The sequence below is a fragment of the Benincasa hispida genome, chromosome 9 (genome assembly GCF_027475165.1).
Source record: "Benincasa hispida cultivar pf3 chromosome 9, pf3_genome.v1.1, whole genome shotgun sequence".
Taxonomy (NCBI): Eukaryota; Viridiplantae; Streptophyta; class Magnoliopsida; order Cucurbitales; family Cucurbitaceae; genus Benincasa; species Benincasa hispida.
The window spans coordinates 87,552,262-87,575,121 of record NC_143486.1 but is presented as its reverse complement, the minus strand read 5'-3'; the positions used below and the strand labels follow the sequence as shown (position 1 = coordinate 87,575,121).

Below are 22,860 nucleotides of genomic sequence, written 5' to 3'. Positions count from 1 at the left end.
GAATTTTCTCTCAAACCTTAAACAAATGAGCTACAATAATTTAATTAAAATTCAACCATTGTCTCAAAATCCCATTTGGATTTTAGTGAGAAAGTTAGCAAAGCTTTTTTTTTTCCTTGCTTTTACATTTACTTTTATAGACGACTCATAATATTCAAACTCGTTTTAATAGAACGACATGATTATAGTGGTGATTGGAAGCTTTAATTTAAGATCGCTTAGGATTGAAAAACATTAGAAGATTAGAGTTAAATTCGAAGTTTAGTCTCCAAACTTTCAATTTTTTTTAATAGATTTTTAAACAATTTTAAGAAGTGTCATAAACCTCCAAACCCTAATAATTCTGAATTTTTGACTTTGTATTTAAAAAAGTCATCAAGTTTTCAGGTTTGATGTCTTGCAAGTTATTGACTTATTGATATTTCTTAACATTCACATACCTATCAAATATAAAATTAAAAGTTTAATGATGGTTAAAACACAAAATCTAATTTTATATATATATATATATATATATATATATATATATATATTTATTAATTTAAAATTATATATATATATATATTCATTAATTTAAAATTATACGTATTAAATATATATATTGCAGATTTATACTAATTAGACAAAAAAAATTGAAAATTTATAGATTTATTTGATATTTTTAAAACTAAAAAATTATTAAAGACATTTTAAAGTTCAGAAGACTGCTAAATAGTAACATACAACATCAAAACGAAAACGTATACTTTAACCAAAAATCAATTGGACACTTGGATGAAAACTTTTATATATATATATATATATATTCTTAATCACATTCTTTTAGTACAGTAAAATGTTGGAAAATTTGAATCACTCATATTCATTTAACATTTAGGATGTGTTTGGATTACATTTTGAAATGTTTAATTTAAAATATAAGTCGTTTCGAAAGAAATTAGAGGGTTCGACAATTATTCAAAATAATTTTTCAAGTATTTAAATAAAAATGAGTTTTTTAAAAAATAATTTTTTCTCAAATCAATTCAAACGTATTCTTATTCATATTCTAAACCCCATTGTGGTCTCTCTCCCTCTTATTTATTTTGGTTTACAAATTCAAGAAGGGTAAAAAAAAAAAAACCAAGAGAAGTCGTTTTCAAGAGTTAATTTGGATTGAGAAAAAGAAAAATCAATATATAAGAGAAAAATGGAAAGGGAAATATAAATAAAAGAGAGGCGTAGGTCGGTCCCCGGTGCGGCGGTACTGCCCTAACCCATAACCCAATACTCTCTGTCTTCTGATAAGGATGGAACTTTTTGTTTTCTTCCATTTTTTTTATTTTTTATTTTTTAATTTTTTATATCTTGTTTTTACCACACTCTTAAAATTTTAATTTCAATATTTTCTTTTTTTGGTTCAAAGATTCATCATCATCACCTTTGAAAACCAGACAGGCTTGAGAGGTCAATAATGGCGGTTGACAAAGAAAGAAGATCAATTTGGTGAAAATATTTAAAGTGAAAACTCTCTGAATTGTTACTTCACTATCTAACTCATTTTTTTCTTCTCTCTCCCTCTTGATGAATAACACATAAACGTTATTATTAATTATCATTACTATTGTTATGGTTGATTTTTTCATCTCAACATAAATAACATAGTCAATAACATAATAAGATTTGGGTTAGAAGTGGCAACTTAGGATTAAGTGAGCCAAAAAAAGGGGACTGACTTGTCCATGGTCGAGACCGAGTTTCATAAAATACCTAATAGATCATGTCTTGTACATGCTCTGACTCGAGAAATCATTTTAGGTCTAGAATATGGCTAAGAGAAGGTACTCATGCTAGCAAAATACCAACCAGGACCAAGCCCATGTCATGATGCTCAACCTCAATCCCATGACCTACGTGGTTACCGAGCCAAAGAACCATCAAAAAGGGGTGTTATAGCCCAAGAAAGGTGGACAAGACAAAAAAGACAATTTGAAAACCCTATCCGAAGAGGATTAGATAACCAACGTCATAAATACATGGCAAAATTTAAAGAAAAAGTAAGTTTATTCTAATATTAGAATTTTTAAGCTTGGCCCCTCAACTTCCATACTTGTCTTTTTATTTGATCATTGAATTTTCAAAATTGTATGTCTTTGAATTTTCAACATAGTCTAAAATTGGTTAGGTCGTATATTTTTAATTTGGTATTTAATTGATCCTCATATTTGAATTTTTTAAAAAACTAATTGATATATTGAGTGTATAGAAATTTAAATGGATTGAAAATATCATTTTGATATATTTACTTGAATTTTATTTCATTTATAGTTCATATATGTTGAAATGTCATATTTTTAGTTTAAATAATATTGAATTAATTCAAAAAAATGTGGATTAGCCTTCCCAATTTATAAAGTTTGAAAATATTTTCACATGTCTATTTTGCATGAAAATTATTGTCCGTATTTTATCAATTAAATTTTAGTAAAAAATAATTTTGAATAATGAAATTTAAACCGTGTATTGAAAATATAATGATTTATTAAAAGTATAATAATAAAAAATGGATTTTCAAAATCCAATTTACATAGACTAAAATGTGGTATTTTAAATAATTGAATGAAAGACTAAAGTTTCAAATTTTATGTCGTAGTAGTTCATAAATTTTAAGATATATCAAACGGTTCAATAATCTATTAAACTAAAATTTAAAGATAATAAAAAGATTTATCACATACTAAACACCTATATGCTTAAATATAAATTTCGAATACTTTTAAAATACTAAACCCACATGTTTTTTTCTTTTTTTTTTTTTTGGTAAGAGGTAAAAAAAATTGAATGAAAAATAATTTGAAATGAGGACAGCACATAGAATTATCAGAGGAAATATGATTAGTGGAGACCCCACACGGTGTTTGGGTTTCAGATTATATTGGAAAAGTGGAGTTCGATCGATCTCCAGTTTGTACACCTATTTAATTATTTCTTCCTATATTTACTTTTTTGCTTACACATTTATGTATATTATTACCAAGCCCTTTTTTTCTCATTGAATTATAAAAGATGTCTTTGAATTTTCCTATTTGTTTACAAATTTTCTAAACCTGTCGAGTAAGATATAGTAAGAGATTTATAGTTCAAATCTTCCGTTCTTGATTTTATTAAAAAGATATTTTTATATATTTAAATTTTCATAAAAGTTTTTTATATTAAAAAAAAAACTTGAAATTGTTCAAAATTTTAGATAAAAATTGAAATATGAATTGGTGCTACAACAACCTATAACGAAAATTTAAATCACCATATCGTTTTAAGTTATCGCCACATAGTTCAAAGTCTCGATTTATGATCAAAATTCTAAAGGTTTTTTATTTTAACAATAGTTTCGAAAACATTTATAAAAGTTGAAGAGTAATATTATAGTTTTGAAAATATGTGATTGTTTAAAAACAAAAAAAAAAAACAAAAAAAACAAAGTTTAAGGTATTTATTATAATTTAGCTGGTTCTTTTTGTGTGTTTATTGCATAGGGTTATATTTTCTATTTATATCAATATTACATAAACTCAAAACTTATTAAAATTATAATTTTCTAACTTCGCTTGGTATGTTTTTTTTTTTCCATCGTGAATTGCATCATTTTATTTTTTCTTCAATGCACAACGTATCAAAAATAAATTAATTAAATTATGCTGCTTTGGGTGCCAATGTATAAGATTTTTTAAAAATACTAATATATTTGATAAGTTAAGTTATGCTCACTTTAACTAGTATATAAGATTTACAAGACATGCAATACTTCAAATTATCAACTCGGTTTTTTTCTCGGGAGAGTATGAGAACAAGTGTTAATAATAGGTTGATGGACAAATAATTTGCCGTCTTTAAATTTTGAAACACATATCAATTTATACTTCCAAACTTTAGGAGTTGTATCAATTAAATCCTAAGCTAATAATTATCTTAATTTAGACTAAAAAGTTTTGGATTGTATAAATTTAAACCCCAAACTTTTATAAGTTTACCAATTTAAATCTTGAACTTTCCTAAGTATATCGATTTACACCTTCTTTTAGATTTACTTTAAAAAATGTCATGCAAAACATTTAATTTTTTCAATTAAACTTATAAATTGTTATAGGGGAATCAATTTAGAACTTTTATTGGGATTATATTTGAATATCGTCAATGCATAAGTTCTTATGTGTGTATAGACTTTTACCGATGTTGATTTAACAAAATTGACGATTATAATTTAAATGAACAATTTTCAAATAAATCTTAATTGAGAGTCTAAAATTGATTTGCTTATGTAAGTTTAGAGATTTAATCTATAAAATTATAAATCTCACACAATATTTATCCAAATAAATCATAATTGATGGTTTTAATTGATACATTTATAAAAAGTCCAAGGTTTAAATTGATATAATTATTAGTTTAAGGTTTAAATTGATACAATCCTAAAGTTTAGGGGTATAAATTGATATTTGCCCTAAATTTTAATAATAGTTTACATTTGGCTCTCTGCTTTTTAAATTATTTTGTTTTTAAAGTACTGTTTGGTAATCATTTCATTTTTTGTTTTCGGTTTCTGAAAATTAAGTTTGTTTCCTTCTCATTGCTTACAATAATTTGTATCTTTGTTAAGTACAATGGTTGAATCCTTAGTCAAATTTAAAAAACAAAAACAAGTTTTTAAAAGTAATTTTTTTTAGTTTTCAAATTTTGGGTTGGTTTTTTAAATCATTGGTAAAAATTAAGTAACTAGGGAAGAAATTTGGAGGTGAAAGTAGTGTCTATAGGCTTAATTTTAAAAACAAAAACAAAAAATCAAATAGTTATCAAATGGGATCTAAGTAATTTCTAGATTAATTTTCATTTGAGGCTTAAATTTTAGGACATTCAAATTTTAAAAACAAAAACAAAAAATCAAATAGTTATCAAATGAGATCTAAGTAATTTCTAGATTAATTTTCATTTGAAGCTTAAATTTTAGGACATTCAAATTTTAAATTTTACCCTTGAACTCTGATATAGGTTCAACTTGATCATGGATCTTTCCCATTTACAAAGTTATCAAGAGTAATGTTATGTTTGGTATTGCGCTAAGTGGGTCAAAAAGCCATTTGAAAAAAATCTTAACCGTTTTTTTTCTATTTTTGGTATAATATATTTCAATTAAATTTAAAATTACTTTTGAAAACATGTTAATTGTACATCTACTTTAAAAGTAATGGATTCTCCTAAAATCAGGTAAATTTTTAAATTAATATTTAGTTTTCAATTTTATACTTTAAAAATTAGATTTATTTTACATATTTATCTATTTCTCACATAATCCTATTTTCTATTTTTCTTGAGTTAAATACATCAATTTTAAAAAAAGTATACAATATTGATTTTTTTTTAAATAAAGCTATTTTCTTTAATATTTAAAAATTAATCTATAACAAACAAAATTTTACCATACTAAATAATTATTTAAAATTTTAAGTTACGAAAAAAAAAGTTGATTATGAGTCTATTTTGGTTATTAATTTTTTTTAAAGAAAATCTATTTTAGTTATTATATCTAAAATAAGAGTTTTCATATTTATTTAGCAGACACCTTAACTTACTTTTTCAAGTTTAAGCTAAATCTACCCAACATTATTTTACTCCTAATTATTGCCAACTATTATTTTAAAAACTACAGCAAAACCAAACAAAGACTAACAGATAATAACTCTGGAGTTTTGAGGTGGATTTTTCAAATAATTTTAACACAACCCGAAAATTAATGAAAATTAATTTAATAATAATATATTTGATTTTTTTAAATTAATTAATAAAAAATCGATACAAATTGCTAAAAGTAAACATTAACGAAAACTCAATGATAAAGTGGTAAAATCTTGAACCATGTGGACTAAATGGAATTTCAATCCAAAATTCAAAGATAAAAATACAATATTTTGAAAATTATATGCCAAATTGATACTAAACTAAAAAAATAATAATGATAGCGATGTAATATTTTCAAGTATACGAATTGATTAGAAATTATATTCGAAACTCAGGCATAAAAGAAAAGGGAGCTAACTTCACCAAAACGACAGCGTTTGTCATGTGAGGAAATGGATAGAAAGGTAAGTCTCAACCGAACCACCAGCATGGCATTCAATAAGTCCATATTCTTTAGATATTAATTAAAAAATCCCACGTGACTTTCATTTACCCTTCTAAAGTGGAATTAATTCAGCTCCATTAATTAATGTTGTTAGGGGAAATTATTTCAAAATTCTAGAAGGAAAAAAAAAATGTCGTGATTTTGGTAAGATATTTTCATTTTTGGCATCTTTTTCTTATTTCTTTCTTTTCAAAAAAAAAAAAGGAAAAAAAAAGACTTTTTCTTATTTCTTTGGGTGGGTTTCAACCTTTCAAAATTAAAATTGCTTCTTAGTCTGAATATGAAGAAATACTTTTTTCATACTCTTGTTTCATTAAATAATAATGTGAATCCGCAAAAATTAAAATGAAAAATGAATTGTGGGAAATAAAACTTTGATGAGATAACTGTGGTGAATTATTTTCGAAATTATAATTCCTATAATTTAGATAAATAATGTGTTTGTAAATAAATGTGTCATTAAAAGGCTTAATTGAGATTACCAGAATAAATATTCATAATTTTGTTTTTCATAAAATTATTCTATAATTCTATATCTTACCAAATCTATTGTGATTAAAGGATCTAAAGTTAATCAACAACAATACGAGTTTAGCTCAACTCATTAAAACATTAAGTTAACCAACTAAGATGTCAAAGATTTGAATCTCACTTCCAGATGTTGTTGAACCAGAAAAAAAATAAAAAGAAGCTTATTGATAATGTGATCAAATCCCGCATTAACTAGATAATAAAATGATCGTGGTTACATAAGTGAATATAAGTATATCTTCGGTTACATAAAATATTTTGGGTGAAACAAAAAATAAAATCATAAATATAATGGATTTATATTATAAATATAATGGATTTTCTCTTATTTAACTGATGTGTAGCTTTGATTGCATCCCAACAAATTCAATTTATTATATCATTGAAATTAATTATACGAGCGTACAACTTGATTGATATTTTAGAATTCATTTTGAGTAAACCTCTAAACTTGATCACAAGAAAGTCTCCATTTTTTTGTTAAAAAAAATCAACTATAGACAGAAGTGATAATCAAACTATCGAATTTGAGATGATAATTGACATGTTACTAATAAAGATACACTCGAATTTGCATGAGTTTCCAAACATTCATAGAGACCTACAATGTAACATCCCGAAATTTTCAGGTAATTTTCATTAAATTATATTACTATATAAATTACAAATATTTATATATAATTTTTTTAAAAAATGGGGATAGGTCCCTGCAGGGACCCGTTTTCCCGACGAAGAATCCCCGTCCCCGTCCCCTCCTTCAATTGGGGGGACGGGGAAGGCGAGGAGGGGGACAGGGATGGGGAGTCCCCCCACCCCGCCCTAGCCCCGTTGCCAACTCTAATAAATACAAACATTTACTTCATTCCAAAGGGAGGTCAATTAGAGAGAAAAATCCTATAAGACAATTTCATTCCAAAGACAACTTGTATTTTTTTCCAACAAGCATTCCTAGAAGTTAGATAAGGGAGGTTGATTGCTTGCAAAGTTTTATCTAACTCAATTCAAGGTAAGTGATTTTCTATTGGAATGCCCTTGAGTTGAACACTCAAATAAAAATGTTAGCTAGATGATACCATAAAAGCATGCTAAAGATTGATTGGAAGGATTTGCTAAACTATGTAATTTTAAGCTTCATTATGAGTATGTTGGAAAGTCGTGGACTATGACTTTATGTTTAACCCTCTTTGACTGTTGTGTGCATGCTAGGCTAAGGGACGATAACCATTGACTCTCCTATCGAGCTGTGTACATCTTATATTAGTAAACCTTCAGGTTCACCACTTATGACTATTTCGGTGTCCCTATGGGATCACCACTATTGCTATGATTTGTTCCTTTGGTTCACACTTATGACTGATTTGGTGTTCCTACGAGAGCACTACCTATGCCATGTCATGCTATGCTAAGCTATGCAATATTATGTATATTATGTCAATGTTAGGTTAGGTATAACAGTTCACACAAATGGCCCTATCACGGGGTCACTTACTGAGTATTTTTTATATTTAGCCTTTCTTAATTTATACTTTTCAAGTAAGGATAGGAACGGAACGATGAATGACCAGAGGGACCCATAACCGTGCCATATGGGACATGTAAATCGCTTCCTCTCAATTTACATTTCTAAGCTATTTAAAAGTTTTGATTTGAAACTTGATGTTGGTCAAATTTTTATCTGTTTAAGTGTTATTCTCCTTAGTTATTTTAGGGCCTCCGAACAAAGGTTTTACTTATTTATTATTTATTAACTTTCTAGTTTATTTTGGAAAACTATTTTTATTGTTTTAATGAATTTTACTCCAATGGTCAAAAATGTGTTGAATGTAAATGTGTAACTATGAATAACGACTCTTGTCAGAGTACTCGAAAGGTCGAATCGTTACATACAAAGTTTATTATCAACATTCACACGACTAAACAATCGATTTAACTTAAGTTTTATACTAGAATTTAAATGTAATCATTCACAATTTTCTTTCAGAAAAAAATAACACTTGATTAGTTATGAAAATTGCAGTCCATAAAAGATAATTGGTCAAGGAACACACTTTCTAAAAATAGTTATAAATGTTTAAAATGAAGTGAGACCGACAAGTTTTATTTTTAAATGAGCAATACTCATGTGCTATCTCTTTAATCATAAAGGGAAAAAAAATTATGGATTATTTTTAAATATAGCGAAATGAGTTTTACCATTTAATTATTATATACTTTGAGTATTCTTCCTTCGACAAAAACAAATTAAAGAGATCGATAAATGATTTGTTTGGATTTTTAATATATTTTAACGTTTAAATCGAGTGATTGAATATCTAATAATAGCCCTTTCATTTTCCAGTTCCTCATTATTATATGCTTCCAGCTCATCATTTTTTTTTTCTTTTTTTTGACAACTCATCAATCTCATGGTTAAGTATGTGTCTATTTTATTGTGGGTTTAAATCTTATTTTAGTTTTCGAATTTATAGTCCCAAACTTTTAAAAAATGTTTATTTTAGTTCTTACTGTCAAAATTTATTAACTCGGATGAAATTGCGTCTAATATGTGTTGAGCAAAATGAAGGTGAAGTAAAATGTCAACAACCAACGTGATAAAGTACTAAATAACCAAAATCTTGAATACAAAATAACTTTTGGGTTTTATAGAAAATCGTTTTGCCACCTAATTCAAAATTGAAACTCTACATTTTTTAGCATAACTAACTTATTTGGCAGCCTAATCATCTAAAATACAAGATATATCATTATTTTTGTTTTAAAAGTTAACAAAGTTTTAAAAGTAGGGACCAAAGTAAACATTTTTTAAAAGTTTAGACACTAGAGTAGATGTTTTTAAAAGTTTAGAGAACAAAATAGAACAAGTTTCAAAATTCATGAACCAAAACAGAATTTAAACCTTTATTTTTTTTTTTCTAAACTGTATTATAGACCTCATAGGGTATATATGAGAATTTATAACGTCACTCGAGTACAGACTATTTTTATTCTACATTTGACGCACCATTGGGCGATTTTATTATTTAAATTTATAGGTTGTAAACAATTCATAAATATATATGACAAGTAACTAATGGAGATAGTATGCTTTTTTTTCATACTATTAGAATACTATAAATATTTTGTCTTGAAGTGCCTATAATGATAACGATAATATATTTTTAATTACAAAAGTACATATTTAATCATTGAAAATTCAATTTAGGGAGTGTTTGGTGCGTAGAATTCAGTTAAGTTGAGTTGGTAATTATTATAGGAGGAGAGTAATTGGGAGAGTTGATGCGAATAACGAGCTGAGAAATGTGAATTAACGCGAATAACGAGGTAATAAATTTCTTTAATAACTAGTGAATCAAATGATGGGTGAGTTTTTTTTACCCACCCAACCCAATCCAAATTGGGGGCCAAACACCCCCTTAGTCTATATTTTGTCCATGAAGTTTCAAAAGTAACATGTTTAATCATTAGAGTTTTCAAAATATGTTTAGTAATCAATTAATTATCTGCTGACTCTATTTAGAACCATTTTAAAACTTAATTTCAATTTTTAGATGCTAAAATATAATAAAATTGAAGAGAGAAAAGATACTATCAACACAAACGTTTAAAATTCTTTGGATTGATAGTATTTGGGGAGTTTGTCACTCTTTAAAACGACATCAATACAATTCATGAGATGAGAATTCGTTTCACCCTAAGTTGAAATGGATTTGTTGGTCATTTGTAAACTTATTCAGAGATTGAATAATTTTAACGATGAAATATTAGACATTGTGGACGAAATTCAAGATCATTATCAATAAGACCACATAAAAATGATTTTTAATTATTCTCATAAGTAGCAACATAATCGCATATAATTTAGTTAACCACTTGAAAGTGTATTGAGACCGAAAGTCATATTAGGAGATTAATCTTTTTGTAAGCTTTCGAGTGTACTAAAGAAACATAAAATGAAATTTAAAGCTAATAATAATCACATCTAAGTGGCTAACTTATAGATATGAGTGTGTATAATTTGAATTGATAAACATGGTGTAACATGTAACATGCCATAGTCTATAAAGATAATCAATTATTGGCTCACTTTGAAAATGAGTCATATCAGATATTTACTTTAAAAGAAACGACAATTTTCCAACGTGGAATTTATCCATATGATAACATTCTTGTTTTTATAAAATTTCCTCACTATTTTCCTCTTTTTGTAAAAAGTTTCAAACAAATTTGTCCTATACTTAAAATTTGATTAATAATTGGAAGAAAAAATATATATACTATTTCCAATAAACAAGTAAAATTTATCAAATCTGTCCACTCATGACTGGTCCCCAATGGCCACGATTTTCCATCTTGTTCTGAATTTCAGACTTTCATTAAAAAAAAGAACTGCAAATCGAAGAATGGTCAGGTGAAAGAGACGAAATCAACGATCCAGCCGATCGATCCTCCATTGGTTCCGGCGAGTCCTCGCCGGAAATACAGCAAATCAGCACCTCTCATTTGGGTTCGCCATTAAAATCAGTGGAGGATGAAGAAACCCTTAATTTGGGTGATTCCACTTTGCTTTTGGTTGGCTTATAATGGAGTTGATGCAGTCTCAAATCAGCCCTACAGAACGGCTTTTCACTTCCAGCCTCCAAAAAATTGGATGAACGGTAAAGATCTCATCAAAATCTGTAGTTTCATTTGGCATCCCCCCCTTTTCTCTATTTGGAAATGACAATTCACCCTATTGATTCATTTTCTTGACGTTTTTTGTTGGGCTTTTTTTGGCTGATGATGACCCGAAGATCCCAATGGTACAGTAATTCCCCCAAAATTTATTCATTATTTCCCTCTTTTAGCTGTAGACAAGTTGTAATGAGTCAACAATTGCAGGGCCAATGTATTATAAGGGAGTTTATCATCTATTCTATCAGTACAATCCTTACAGTGCAATTTGGGGTAACATTACATGGGCCCATTCAATATCATATGATCTTGTTGATTGGATTCATTTGGAACATGCTTTGTCTCCAACTGAACCTTATGAAACCAATGGTTGTTGGTCTGGTTCTGCTACAATTCTTTTGGATGAAAAACCAGCTATCTTATACACTGGAGCCAACTCTAAAAACCAGCAATTTCAAAATTTAGCTCTGCCTAAGAATCAGTCTGACCCTTTACTGAAAGAGTGGATTAAATCACCTCAAAATCCTCTGATTTCCCCTGTTGATGACATTGAACCTTTGAATTTTAGGGACCCAACTACTGCTTGGCTTGGCCCAGACAGGTTATGGAGGGTCATCATTGGAGGGGAGATTGGTGGTCGTGGAATCGCGATTCTGTATCGTAGTGAGGATTTTGTGAATTGGACTCGGAGTAAGAGTCCGCTTCATATATCGAACGAAACTGGGATGTGGGAGTGCCCCGATTTTTATCCAGTGAGTATCAATGGGAGTAATGGACTTGATACTTCTGTTCAGGATGGGTTAATCAAGCACGTACTCAAGGCAAGTTTTAATGATGCTGATCACTATGTACTGGGGAGTTACATACCAGGAACGGACACATATTCAGTTGAGACCAACTTCTTGAGCAATGGCTCTGATATGCGATACGATTATGGGAAATTCTATGCTTCCAAATCGTTTTATGACAGTGGTAAGAAGAGAAGAATACTGTGGGGATGGATAAAAGAATCAGACAGTGAAGCTGATGATACTACCAAAGGATGGTCTGGCCTTCAGGTAATCCTTTGTCTCCGTCTCACCCTTTATTAATTTGATTGAGCTGACTCATAGTGCTGAATCTTCTGATATGAGTCTCTTGTTTACATCAATAGCTCATTGTATTTCAATTACATTCATTAGTCAATTCCTAGAAGTATATTACTTGGTGAATCTGGAAGACAATTGGTACAATGGCCAATTAAAGAACTTGAGAAACTACGTACAAAGCAAGTGAGTTTTGATGATGTAAACCTCAAGAGTGGTTCGGTGTTCGAAGTCCCGGGCCTTACAGCCGCACAGGTAACCATCTGGCTAATTCATTGTTTCAGAATTTCAAAGATCTGAATTTCCCCCCACAAACTAACTCTCAAAGAAAACCAGAAATGTTGGTTGAAGTAATGATATCATTTTCACGTGTTTCCTGTATACGAAGGCCGATATCGAAATTTCGTTCCGCTTATCTGGTCTTAAAGAAGCAGAAGAGATGAATGTGAGTTGGATTGATCCACAATTGCTCTGCAAAGAGAATAAAGCTGTGGGGAAAGGCACAATTGGACCATTTGGCTTGCTGGTTTTGGCTTCCAAGGATTTGACAGAACATACTGCAGTCTACTTTCGAGTATTCAGAAAGCAATATGACAAATACGTGGTGCTCATGTGCAGTGATCAAAGCAGGTTTGTTAGTTTACATATTGTTCAAAATTTCTTCTATACTGCTTGAGCTGTTATGACTGAGGCGGCAGAGTCACGATTTCAACAGGTCTTCTCTGAGGGAAGGGCTTGAAAAAACCACTTATGGAGCATTTGTCGACGTAGACCCTCTTCGTAAAACGATATCCTTAAGAAGCCTGGTACGTTGATTCACATTTTAGATCCATCCATCAGAATAGAAAAAAGAAAATGAGAAAACTGTAAGGATATTCCCTTACAATGTGATATTCAAACAGATAACAGTGAAATACAGGGGAAGAATCCGAAATAACGCATGAATTAAGAACAATAAAACTACAGTCAAACACAAGAGGGCTGCTCTCTCCCACACATGAACCACCATTCATACACAAAACACAAGATAACTAATCCTAGCCAAAACGAAAGCTTAAATACCGACATTCCCCTGAAACATGTACAACCGGGAACCACAACCCGCTAGCACCCTGTCTGGGGTGTAATTGTAATTCCCTTTATGCCCCTTCTCTTATACACCTTCTTGATTGGAGGCCTAGCAAAAACACTTTGCAAAAGACACAAAAACATTATCAGTTGATTGTGATAGTCAGTTTTCCTTCGGGTTTGGGTTCTAAGGTGTTTATGGCAACAGGCTACTGCAAAATTTTGTATAAATGATCAAATATACAAATAGTATCGCTCTCTTTCGGTATCCTCTTAATCTATATTTAGAAGAACAAAAAAATAAGATGAGCATTTTTGGTCATGTACTCATTAGACAGTATTGCTGTATGTTATCTTGTTCATTGGGTGGAATGATCTTTTTGTCTTGCCGTTTTCAACTTTATGTACATTTAATCTCTAAAGTAATCGTCCAGTGAATTCACATAGTATCAAAGAACAACTGAGTTCAAATCTTGGCAACATTCTGTTTCCTATTCGTTTATTGCTAGTAGGTTCACTTGGTGTACTCACACATGAGAGAGCCAAAGTAGACTTAATAAGTTTGGAGTTAATATGTTGGAGTTAGTAAGTTTGTGTTTGAGGTGTGAAGTTGTAAGATGAAGTTTCTTGATAAATGTGAAAAGTGAAAAAGGAGGAGAAGGTGGAGTTACATATAAATGTGAAAAGTAGAGATAGAATGGAAGATAAAGTTCATCAAAAAAGGTGAAAAGTAGAAAAAGAGGGGAAGATTAAGTTACTTAATAAATATGCATACTTCAGTAGTATTTACTATTGAAGTTGAGTTATTTACACCGACTTTAAGAAGCTTTTGAACTGTTGATATACACTAAACGGCCCCGAGGGATGTTAAAACTGTTGATATAATTAAATTTATCGTAACCTATCAACCCAAGTTTTTAAACTAAATGATGATTTAACATAGAATTAGAGTAGAATGTCCTGTGTATTCGAATTCTTATACTGTCATTTCACCCCATTTAATAATGCCGTCTACTTATTAGGTCTTCTACAAATTTTTGAGTCCACAAGTGAAAGGGAGTAGTGTTAAGACTGTCGCTTGTTCAACTTTCCGATATAAAAACCCTAATGTATTGGTGTTGTATTTTGCAGATAGACCATTCTATCATTGAAAGTTTTGGTGGGGATGGGAAAGCCTGCATCACTGCAAGAGTGTATCCAAAGATAGCCATCAACCAAGAGGCCCATCTTTATGCATTCAACAATGGAAGTATGGATGTAAGAGTTTCAAGACTAAATGCTTGGAGTATGAAGAAAGCCCAAGTTGTTTCCATCCAAAAGAGAAGAAAACCATCCATTGGTTGATATCAAAATTCCAACCTTTTTTAGGTATCATTTTAAACAATAAAGCACACACATATATATTCTTTTTAAACAGAAAGTTAGAATCATTAAAAGACTTGATTGAAGTGCAGTAGTGAACAAATTGCTATAGTTGTGTTTCCAATTATGCTACAAGTCAAAAAAGCAAAGAATACAACAGATTCCCAAAGCAAGTGAAGCAAATGATAAAAGGCAGATGTAGAAGATAGAGTACTTTTTGTTTAAGACAAATGGCTAAAAACACCCCTAAAGTAGGGTTGTAGTTGCAATTATATTTTTATGCTTTCGATTGTAAAAATTGGGCCTTTAAAGTTATGTAAGTATTAAAATTGGACCCCAAGCTTACATAATTAATTGTAAAAAATGTAAAAATTGTATAAGTTTGAGGGTTCATTTTTTTATCATTTGGGAGTCTATTTTCTACAATTATTGTAAGTTCGAGGGACTAATTTCAACACTTTAAAGAAGTTTGAGGACCCAATTTTATAATGAAACTTTGTAGGGTATAATTGCAACGACCATTACACTTCATGGGTGGTTTTTGCAATTTGCGTTTATATATATATATATATATATATATATATATAATTTAACTCATATTATTCCAACACAACATATAAAACAACACATGTGACAAGAATTCCTTGTCTAACAATTGAATTCATGTATTAGTATTTAGCAGAGGCAACAATGTTCCCAAAGCAATTCAAGGAACATATCCACTGGGCCTCACACAGTGGGCTTTATAAATATTTTGACCCAACTATTTCCAACTTACACAACAATATGCCAAATTTGATCCTCTCCAATCCCAAAACCAAAATTCCCCTCTTTTCCCTTAACACAATAACATACAAAATTGCTTCAGTAAACCAAAGAAATTTTATCTTCAAGACGGGACGTAAATTAACTCGACAAAGAGATAACGTGTAGTCTAAGGTTAATAAAAAGAAGAAAAGAAGAGATTCCATGACAATGACAAGATCCAAAAGGGGAAGACATTATTGTAAAGAAGGGGGTTGGAATTTAATTAATGGGACATTATTATAAAAAGGAAAAGTAGCTAGGAAGATTGAAGAACCTAAAATCCTAGCATTAAGGAAGTGAAAGTGGGGGAATGAAGACATTATATTATATGGGCTAGTTGTTTTGTTGGTTCAAATTTCGCTGTCATTAGGATGAGTTTGATGACCAAAAAATACAATTATTTAATTTTATTATATGGTTTTATATGTTATTTGATGTGAAGGGAAAGTGCTAGTGGTGGGAAATATTAAATTAACTATTTTGAATATCAATAAAATATGCAATTTAAAAAACCCAATAATTGGTTACCATATTTTCTCTTTATTGTGGCGGTATCTTCATTAGATTCTTCTTACGTTATGCTTCCAAAGATTCCATTTACACCAACCGTGTTTAAAATCACCCACCACTGCATGTTCGCCACGTGGATCTCACGATCTGACAGACACCCCAAAATGCACTGTTTTCTTTGGTGGGTGACGCTGTTGTCATCACCCAAGGGTGTCGTTTCCAAGGGGAAGGGGGAAAATAAATCATTATTTTATTTTAAGTAGATTTAAATGATTAATAAAGAGATAGTGGAAGATTTGGGACCCACTTAATTACCCTTAATTATCATCTCCTAATACTCCCCTCTTCTTCTAGTCTTTTCCTTAATTGGGATACAGAATTAAAGTGAATGTAATTCCTATCCTAAAAAAATACCTTTCAAGTCCAAAAGTTTTAGGTATAGATTTCAAAATGATACTTCAGTTTTGTGTTTTTATTTCAGTTTAATCCTAATATCTTCATGATTTACCCATATATTTTTTCATTAAATTCTCACTTTTAATATTTGTGTCAATGTTAATAATAAAAAAAATTATTAAAAATGTTTAAAACTAATTAAGAATATTTACATCCTAATTATTTTAAACTAATTAATTTAAAGATAATATCAAATATCACTCATATTAGTGAAAATCCAAAGATAAAATTGTAATATATTAGAACGATGACTCCAAATGAAAACTAAACTTAACAACTCAAAGATAAAATGTAAAACTTTGAGACCTAAAGATTAAATGAAAATTAAATGAAAAATTTTAATGTGATCTTGGCCGCCATTACTGTTTGTATGTTTAATTATAGATTTTGGATTTTTCCTCTAGATTTTTGAAGAGATTAATAGACTTTTTAGAAACTTCTCTCCCTTTTTGTTCATGATTCTTTTTGTATTTTTTCTCTTTAATTTCTTGTTCTTGGTGTTTTGTTTTCTATAATTTGTAGTTGAGAAACGCATCCGCAAGTCTATAATAATTCCATTCGTATTTCTATAAGCATATATAAGTCTCTAAAAGTTAACTACCATTCATTACGTACACAATACATGTTTTAATTTGTTTTGGATTACAAGTTGGGTAAGAAAAAGTTTATTTTTAAGGTTAAATAAAGAATGGATCAAAATTAGCAATAAGTTGTCGGTCGAGTATAGAGGAGTATCTCGATTTTTAGATGTGGCAAAGTTTCATGCTAATGATTCTAGACGAACAAGATGCTTATGCAAGAATTGTATGAATTAAATGTGGGAGTCATTGGGTGTGGAGCGACATCTATTAACATATAGAATATCTCCCTTATACTGCGAATGGATATATCATGGAGAGCAAGTCAACTTATCTAGAAGTTTTGAAAGACATACAACTTATCCAATACATAATGATGAAGAAATTAAAATAGAGTGTAATGTTGTTGAGAAAAATGAAATGTTGTTGAATCTTATAAACGATCTACAAGTTTCAATTGAAAAAGAAGATGCAAATGAAGAAGGGATCGAGAATGAAATGTCCTATAATGGTCAAGAAAGAGATACCACAAACTTATTTGAGGATTTAATGGTTGAAATATATAATGAACTATACCCTGGTTGTTCACAATTTTCGTCCTTGAACCTTTTAGTAAAGTTGATGCATATCAAAATTCTAACAATTGGAGTAACAAATCGTTTGACATGTTATTAAAATTGTTAAAAGCAACGTTTCCAGCCGACATCGTCGTACCTACTTCCTTTTATGAAGCTAAGCGAAAATTCGTGACTTAGACCTAGGTTATGAGTCTATTTATGTATGCAAATACAATTGTGTATTATATTTGAAAAAATTTGCAGATTTATAATAATGCCCAGTTTGTGATGAGTCTCGGTACAAAGATCCCACATAAGGTATTACGAAGGATACAACAAACGCTCAGTTAAACCTACAAGATTTGTAGAAAAGAAAGAACTTACATAGATTTGTAAAGCCACATGCAACGTACACATTAACTAATAGTGAATGGATTGCATTTTGTAAGTTTTTTAAATCAGTGAAATTTCTTGATAAATTTGTGTCTAATATATCACAATGTGTGAATGACAAAAAGATAGAAAAATATCGGGGTTGAAAACACACGACTGCCATGTTTTGTTTCATAGATTGCTCCCTATTGGTATTCGAGCATACCTAACGAAGAACGTGTCCACTACTATTATTGAATTGTGTGCATTCTTTCACAATTTGTGAATTTGAATGTTTTGTGGGATGGATTGAGATTAGTTATTCTTTTGGAGTTCAACTTGTAGTCTTTGTGCGTTTGTGGAAGTTTAAGGTTGAGAACACATAGTTTTGAAAGTGTGTTGATTTTCTTTGTTTTGTAGGATTGTAGAATTTTCTTTGTTTTATAGGATTGTAGGATAGTAGGATTTTCTTTGATTTGTAGGATTGTATGATTTATTTTATGGTTTTTGTTTGTTTTGTAGTATGCGGTTTGGAAATGTTGTTGGAGATGCTGTATTGGAGATGATGTTGAAAGTTCTTTCTTCTATGTATTTGTCAAAGACATATTTCTTTTGTATATCATTTTGTTAACTTTTCTCTCTTTTGTGTAATAAAGAATACGATCAACTTTATTTGTTTGTTTTGTTCCTTATGTGAATATTTTTTATTTTCTTAATAATGTTATACATTTTAGGTTGGATCAAATTTTTTTAATAAAAAAAAAAAAAATTTAAAAAAAATGACCCTCAACGATGTTTATATATGCATTGAACTCTTGATGGCTTGAACTCCCAACGATTTTTATATATGCATCGAGAGTTCTAGATTACCGACACAGTATATCAAATGTCAATAGATGTATTAACTCCCGACGGTATATATTGTCGCGTCAAGAAATGTTCTCCCGACGCATATATCCTAACCAAACTCTCGATGACTAGTTTGTCGTTGGAAGTGGATCTTCCAACACGTTTTTACCATTTCCGGACGATTTTAAGCGTTTAGATAGAAAGTGAGAAGGAGAGAAAACACAATAGCTATGCTATATCACAAAACGTGCAACTCAACATTTGAAAAAATAAGAAAAAAAAAAAAAAAACCTTGACTTTAGTATAGAACAAATTTCTGCGAATTTGGTTCTGTTTTTTTTTTTTTTAAGAAAAATAAAATAAAATTTTACAAGTGAAAATTGTTATAAACAAAAATAACTTTGTTAATCACACAACCAAATTGAAAGAAAATAAATAATAACTCACATGTCTAATAAAATGACGAAATTATTCACTTTTCAATATGAAATCTTCGAACATAAGCTCCATTCAAGATCCATTATTTTTACCAAATATTTACTTAAGCTTCTTAAATCAATCCAAAAACTTAAATTAATAGTTAAAAGACAAATTTAACTATATATATCACTAAAAAGGACTTCATGACCTATAAATATACCTCTCATGATGGAGAAAAAAAAAATCCTTAGTGATACCAAGCTTGTCGTCTGACAATTTTCTTCTTTGTTCTTTCTTGGGCTAATTCTCTAAACATAATATCACAAACATGTGGTTAAAAAATAAAAAATAAAAAATAAAAATAAAAATGATGTTCGAATTGGGAGATATTTGTTCAATAATTGGAGAAATTGCTGTCAGAATATCTCAAGTACAGTAAGTACTACCACACTATTACCTCGTCATTGTCAAAAATAAACAATAATAATATTAAATTATTCATCTCTCCTTTAATCTAAACCACCCAAACACATATTCCCCCTAATCCCAACTTTTCACAACTAATATTCCTCATTCAAATTTTAATTAAATCTCATTTTACACCCAGTTTAAATTCTCTTACTATTATTTATTTATTTATTTTTAACCATATCCAGTAGATAAATTAGTATAAGAGAGAGTAGAAATGGAATGGAATAGAATAGATTACAAAAGTCTACACATTCAACGGTTCTGATTACTTAATAATTGATAAGGGACCCACTCCAGTCCTTCCCTTCCATCTACTACTCACACTCATACACCCACTCCTTTCACTTCATTCATCCTCATCCGACCACGTGTCACACCTACTCTCGCGAGTACCCTAAAAAAACCCCACTCGCCGCCACCGCCCTACCGGACTTTTTCCTCCACCTCCTTTCTGTTTCCGGCACCATCCAGATTTTTTTTTTTTTTTGTCAATTATTGATTTCACCAACAACCACAACCCAAATTTCAAAACCATAGATCCATTATTTTTTTCCTCATCCCTCTAATTTCAATTACAAAGGTTTTTTTTTTTTTTTTTTTTTTTAAATTACAAGGATAAAATTTAGAAATGAAGGGCAAGTGAGTAATTTTAACTCATACCCAAAGAGCGCCGACTTCGACGAGCTTAGGTACAAGATGACCGCTGAGGTGGAGAGCTACGAGGGATTCAAGGCCGCCGACGAAGGCGCCACCGATGAAGACGGCGGGAGTGGCGGCAGGGACGGTAGTGGAGGAACAAGAAGAGAGAGCGTCGATCTCGTCGTCGTCTAATTCGATGACGGTGGGGTGGACGCCGATGGTGGCGAGGAGCTTCTTCATGACGTGGCACATGCAACAAGAAGTACGGCTGAAGATGATGACAGGGTGTTCGGAGATGAGGCGGCGGATTCGGGTCTCGGCGGATTCGGCGACGTCGATGGAGAGAGAGGCGGGGGAGGGAGTGGTGGGGGGCGGCGGAGATAAGTCGAGGTGGAGGAGGTCGTTGGAGCAGCGTCTTAGGCCTTGCATCGCCGGAGTAATAAAATTGAAGAAATAAAAAGAGAAATTGAGAGAGAAATAATTTTGTTATGTCAACGGGTGGAAATTGGAATGGAAGCGGGGGCTAAGGAAGGAAAGGGGAGTGGTTTTATAAAAAAAAACAGAGTGGACACTGCTTTTGCTCACATCATTCTTTCATCCTCTACTCTATTTTTTTTCCTTTTTTCTTTTCCTTTTTCCACTACCCATCACAAAATCAAAAGGTTGGTTTAAAGTATATTTTCTCTCTCATGCGCGTGTACAACACATGCTATCCAAATAACACAATTCTTAAGACTCCATAATCATTTTTTTTCCGATATTTTTAATAATGATATGTATCTTTTTTTACTACAATAATTCAATTCTTAACTAAATTAAAAAATTAAAATAATTTTTCGAAAGTTATTTTTTTTAGTTCTCAAATTTGACAATTTTTTAAATTATTGATAAAAAGTAGAGAATAAGAGAATAAATTTGGAGATAAAAGTATTGTGTTTAGACTTATTTTTTTAAAAAAAATGGTTACCAAAGACGTAAATTAATCAATTTTTTTAGATTCCATACACTAAAAAAAGTGGAATAGGTTTATGAACTTAAAAATGTCTAAATTTTCAAAAGGTTCTATTTGATCATTGAAATTTAAAAAATTCTAAAATATTCTTAAATTTTTAAGGCATGTTCGATAATCATTTCATTTTTTATTTTTTGTTTTTGAAAATTAAATCTATAGATATTATTTTCGCATCCAAATTTCTCCATTTCTTATCTACCTTTTACCAATAGCTTAAAAAATTAAATCAAAATTTAAAAACTGCTTTTAAAATTTTATTTTTGCTTTTTAAGTTTGGTTAAGAAGTCAACCATTGTATTGAAGAATGATGCAAATCATTGAAAGAAGTTAGGTGGAAATAGGCTTAATTTTCAAAAACTAAAAGCAAAAGGGTGGTTACCAAATGAGACCTTATCACGTATGTGCTAACACATAGAATTGAAATGTCAAGACTTCAAATGATTTTTTTATCTTAACTACTATTATAGTCCATTTAATATCAAAATGTTTGTTTTGATTGTTGTACTTTCAAATTTGATTCATTTTGTTCTTGAAATTTCGAAAAGTAACCATTTTGATCTCTTAAAAATAAAAAACTAAAAACCGAATGATTACCAAACGGGCCTAAAAGCTACTTTTAGTTTTAAAAAATGTGGAAGTAGTATTTATAGGCTTAATGTTAAAAAAACAAAAAATGCCGCCCTAAAATGGTGTTCGGTAAAGTTTAATTTTAAATTAAAAAAAAATTAGTTATGATGTTTAGTAAATTATACTAAATTTGTGTAATTTAGTTATATGAATAAAAGTAGATTATCGTTTCAATTATTTTTTATATTTATATTTAATTTATGATTTAATATAATGTAATTATATGAGAATATATAGGATTTGAATTGCAACTAAATTATTTGATTTATTTTTTTATAAAATATTTTACTTAAAATTTTGTTATAAAAAATTAAACCAATTAAAATTTAGAATAAATGTGAGAAAATAAATCAATGTAATAAAAATTTAATAGCTCTATCAAGTTAGAACAAATTTAAAAAGTGATTTTAGATAGATAACCTAGGCGGTTAAAACTATCCTATAATCGCTTTTTAGAATTGCAAAAACAGTCCCAAACTAATTAGACTTAAGTTTAGAAAGGGTAAATTGGGGGAATAACATGGTATTGTGAAGTTAATTACGAAAAAATGATAAACTATTTAGGAAAAATGGTAAAAAAATTTATCTTCATTTGAATGCGTCTCCATTCTGTTTATTAAAAAAGAAAAGAAAAGAAAAATGAGTCGTCAAGTCGATCTGAATGTGTCTGCTTAATAGATGCATTCAGACA

The 22,860-nt window shown here is 29.8% G+C and overlaps 2 protein-coding genes across 3 annotated transcripts; one reads left to right on the top strand and one right to left on the bottom strand.

Moving 5' to 3' along the window:
- The first annotated feature begins 10,986 nt into the window (after window positions 1-10,986).
- LOC120086345 (beta-fructofuranosidase, insoluble isoenzyme CWINV1-like) lies at window positions 10,987-15,040 on the top strand. Of its 2 annotated transcripts, XM_039042955.2 has the most exons (7): window positions 10,989-11,340; window positions 11,476-11,484; window positions 11,564-12,414; window positions 12,538-12,696; window positions 12,830-13,071; window positions 13,157-13,247; window positions 14,641-15,040. In XM_039042955.2, exons 1-7 carry the CDS (start codon window positions 11,214-11,216, stop codon window positions 14,851-14,853), a joined length of 1,692 nt encoding a protein of 563 aa, XP_038898883.2. In that variant the 5' UTR covers window positions 10,989-11,213; the 3' UTR covers window positions 14,854-15,040. The 2 variants fall into 2 exon arrangements, with proteins under 2 accessions (XP_090173588.1, XP_038898883.2); XM_090317462.1 differs by lacking the exon at window positions 13,157-13,247 and having other exon boundaries at window positions 10,987-11,340.
- Window positions 15,041-20,100: 5,060 nt separating this feature from the next.
- On the bottom strand, window positions 20,101-21,157 carry LOC120087166 (glutaredoxin-C6-like). Its single transcript, XM_039044070.2, has one exon. The coding sequence runs from the start codon at window positions 20,957-20,959 to the stop codon at window positions 20,546-20,548; it is 414 nt and encodes a 137-aa protein (XP_038899998.1). The 5' UTR covers window positions 20,960-21,157; the 3' UTR covers window positions 20,101-20,545.
- Between the last annotated feature and the right edge of the window lie 1,703 nt (window positions 21,158-22,860).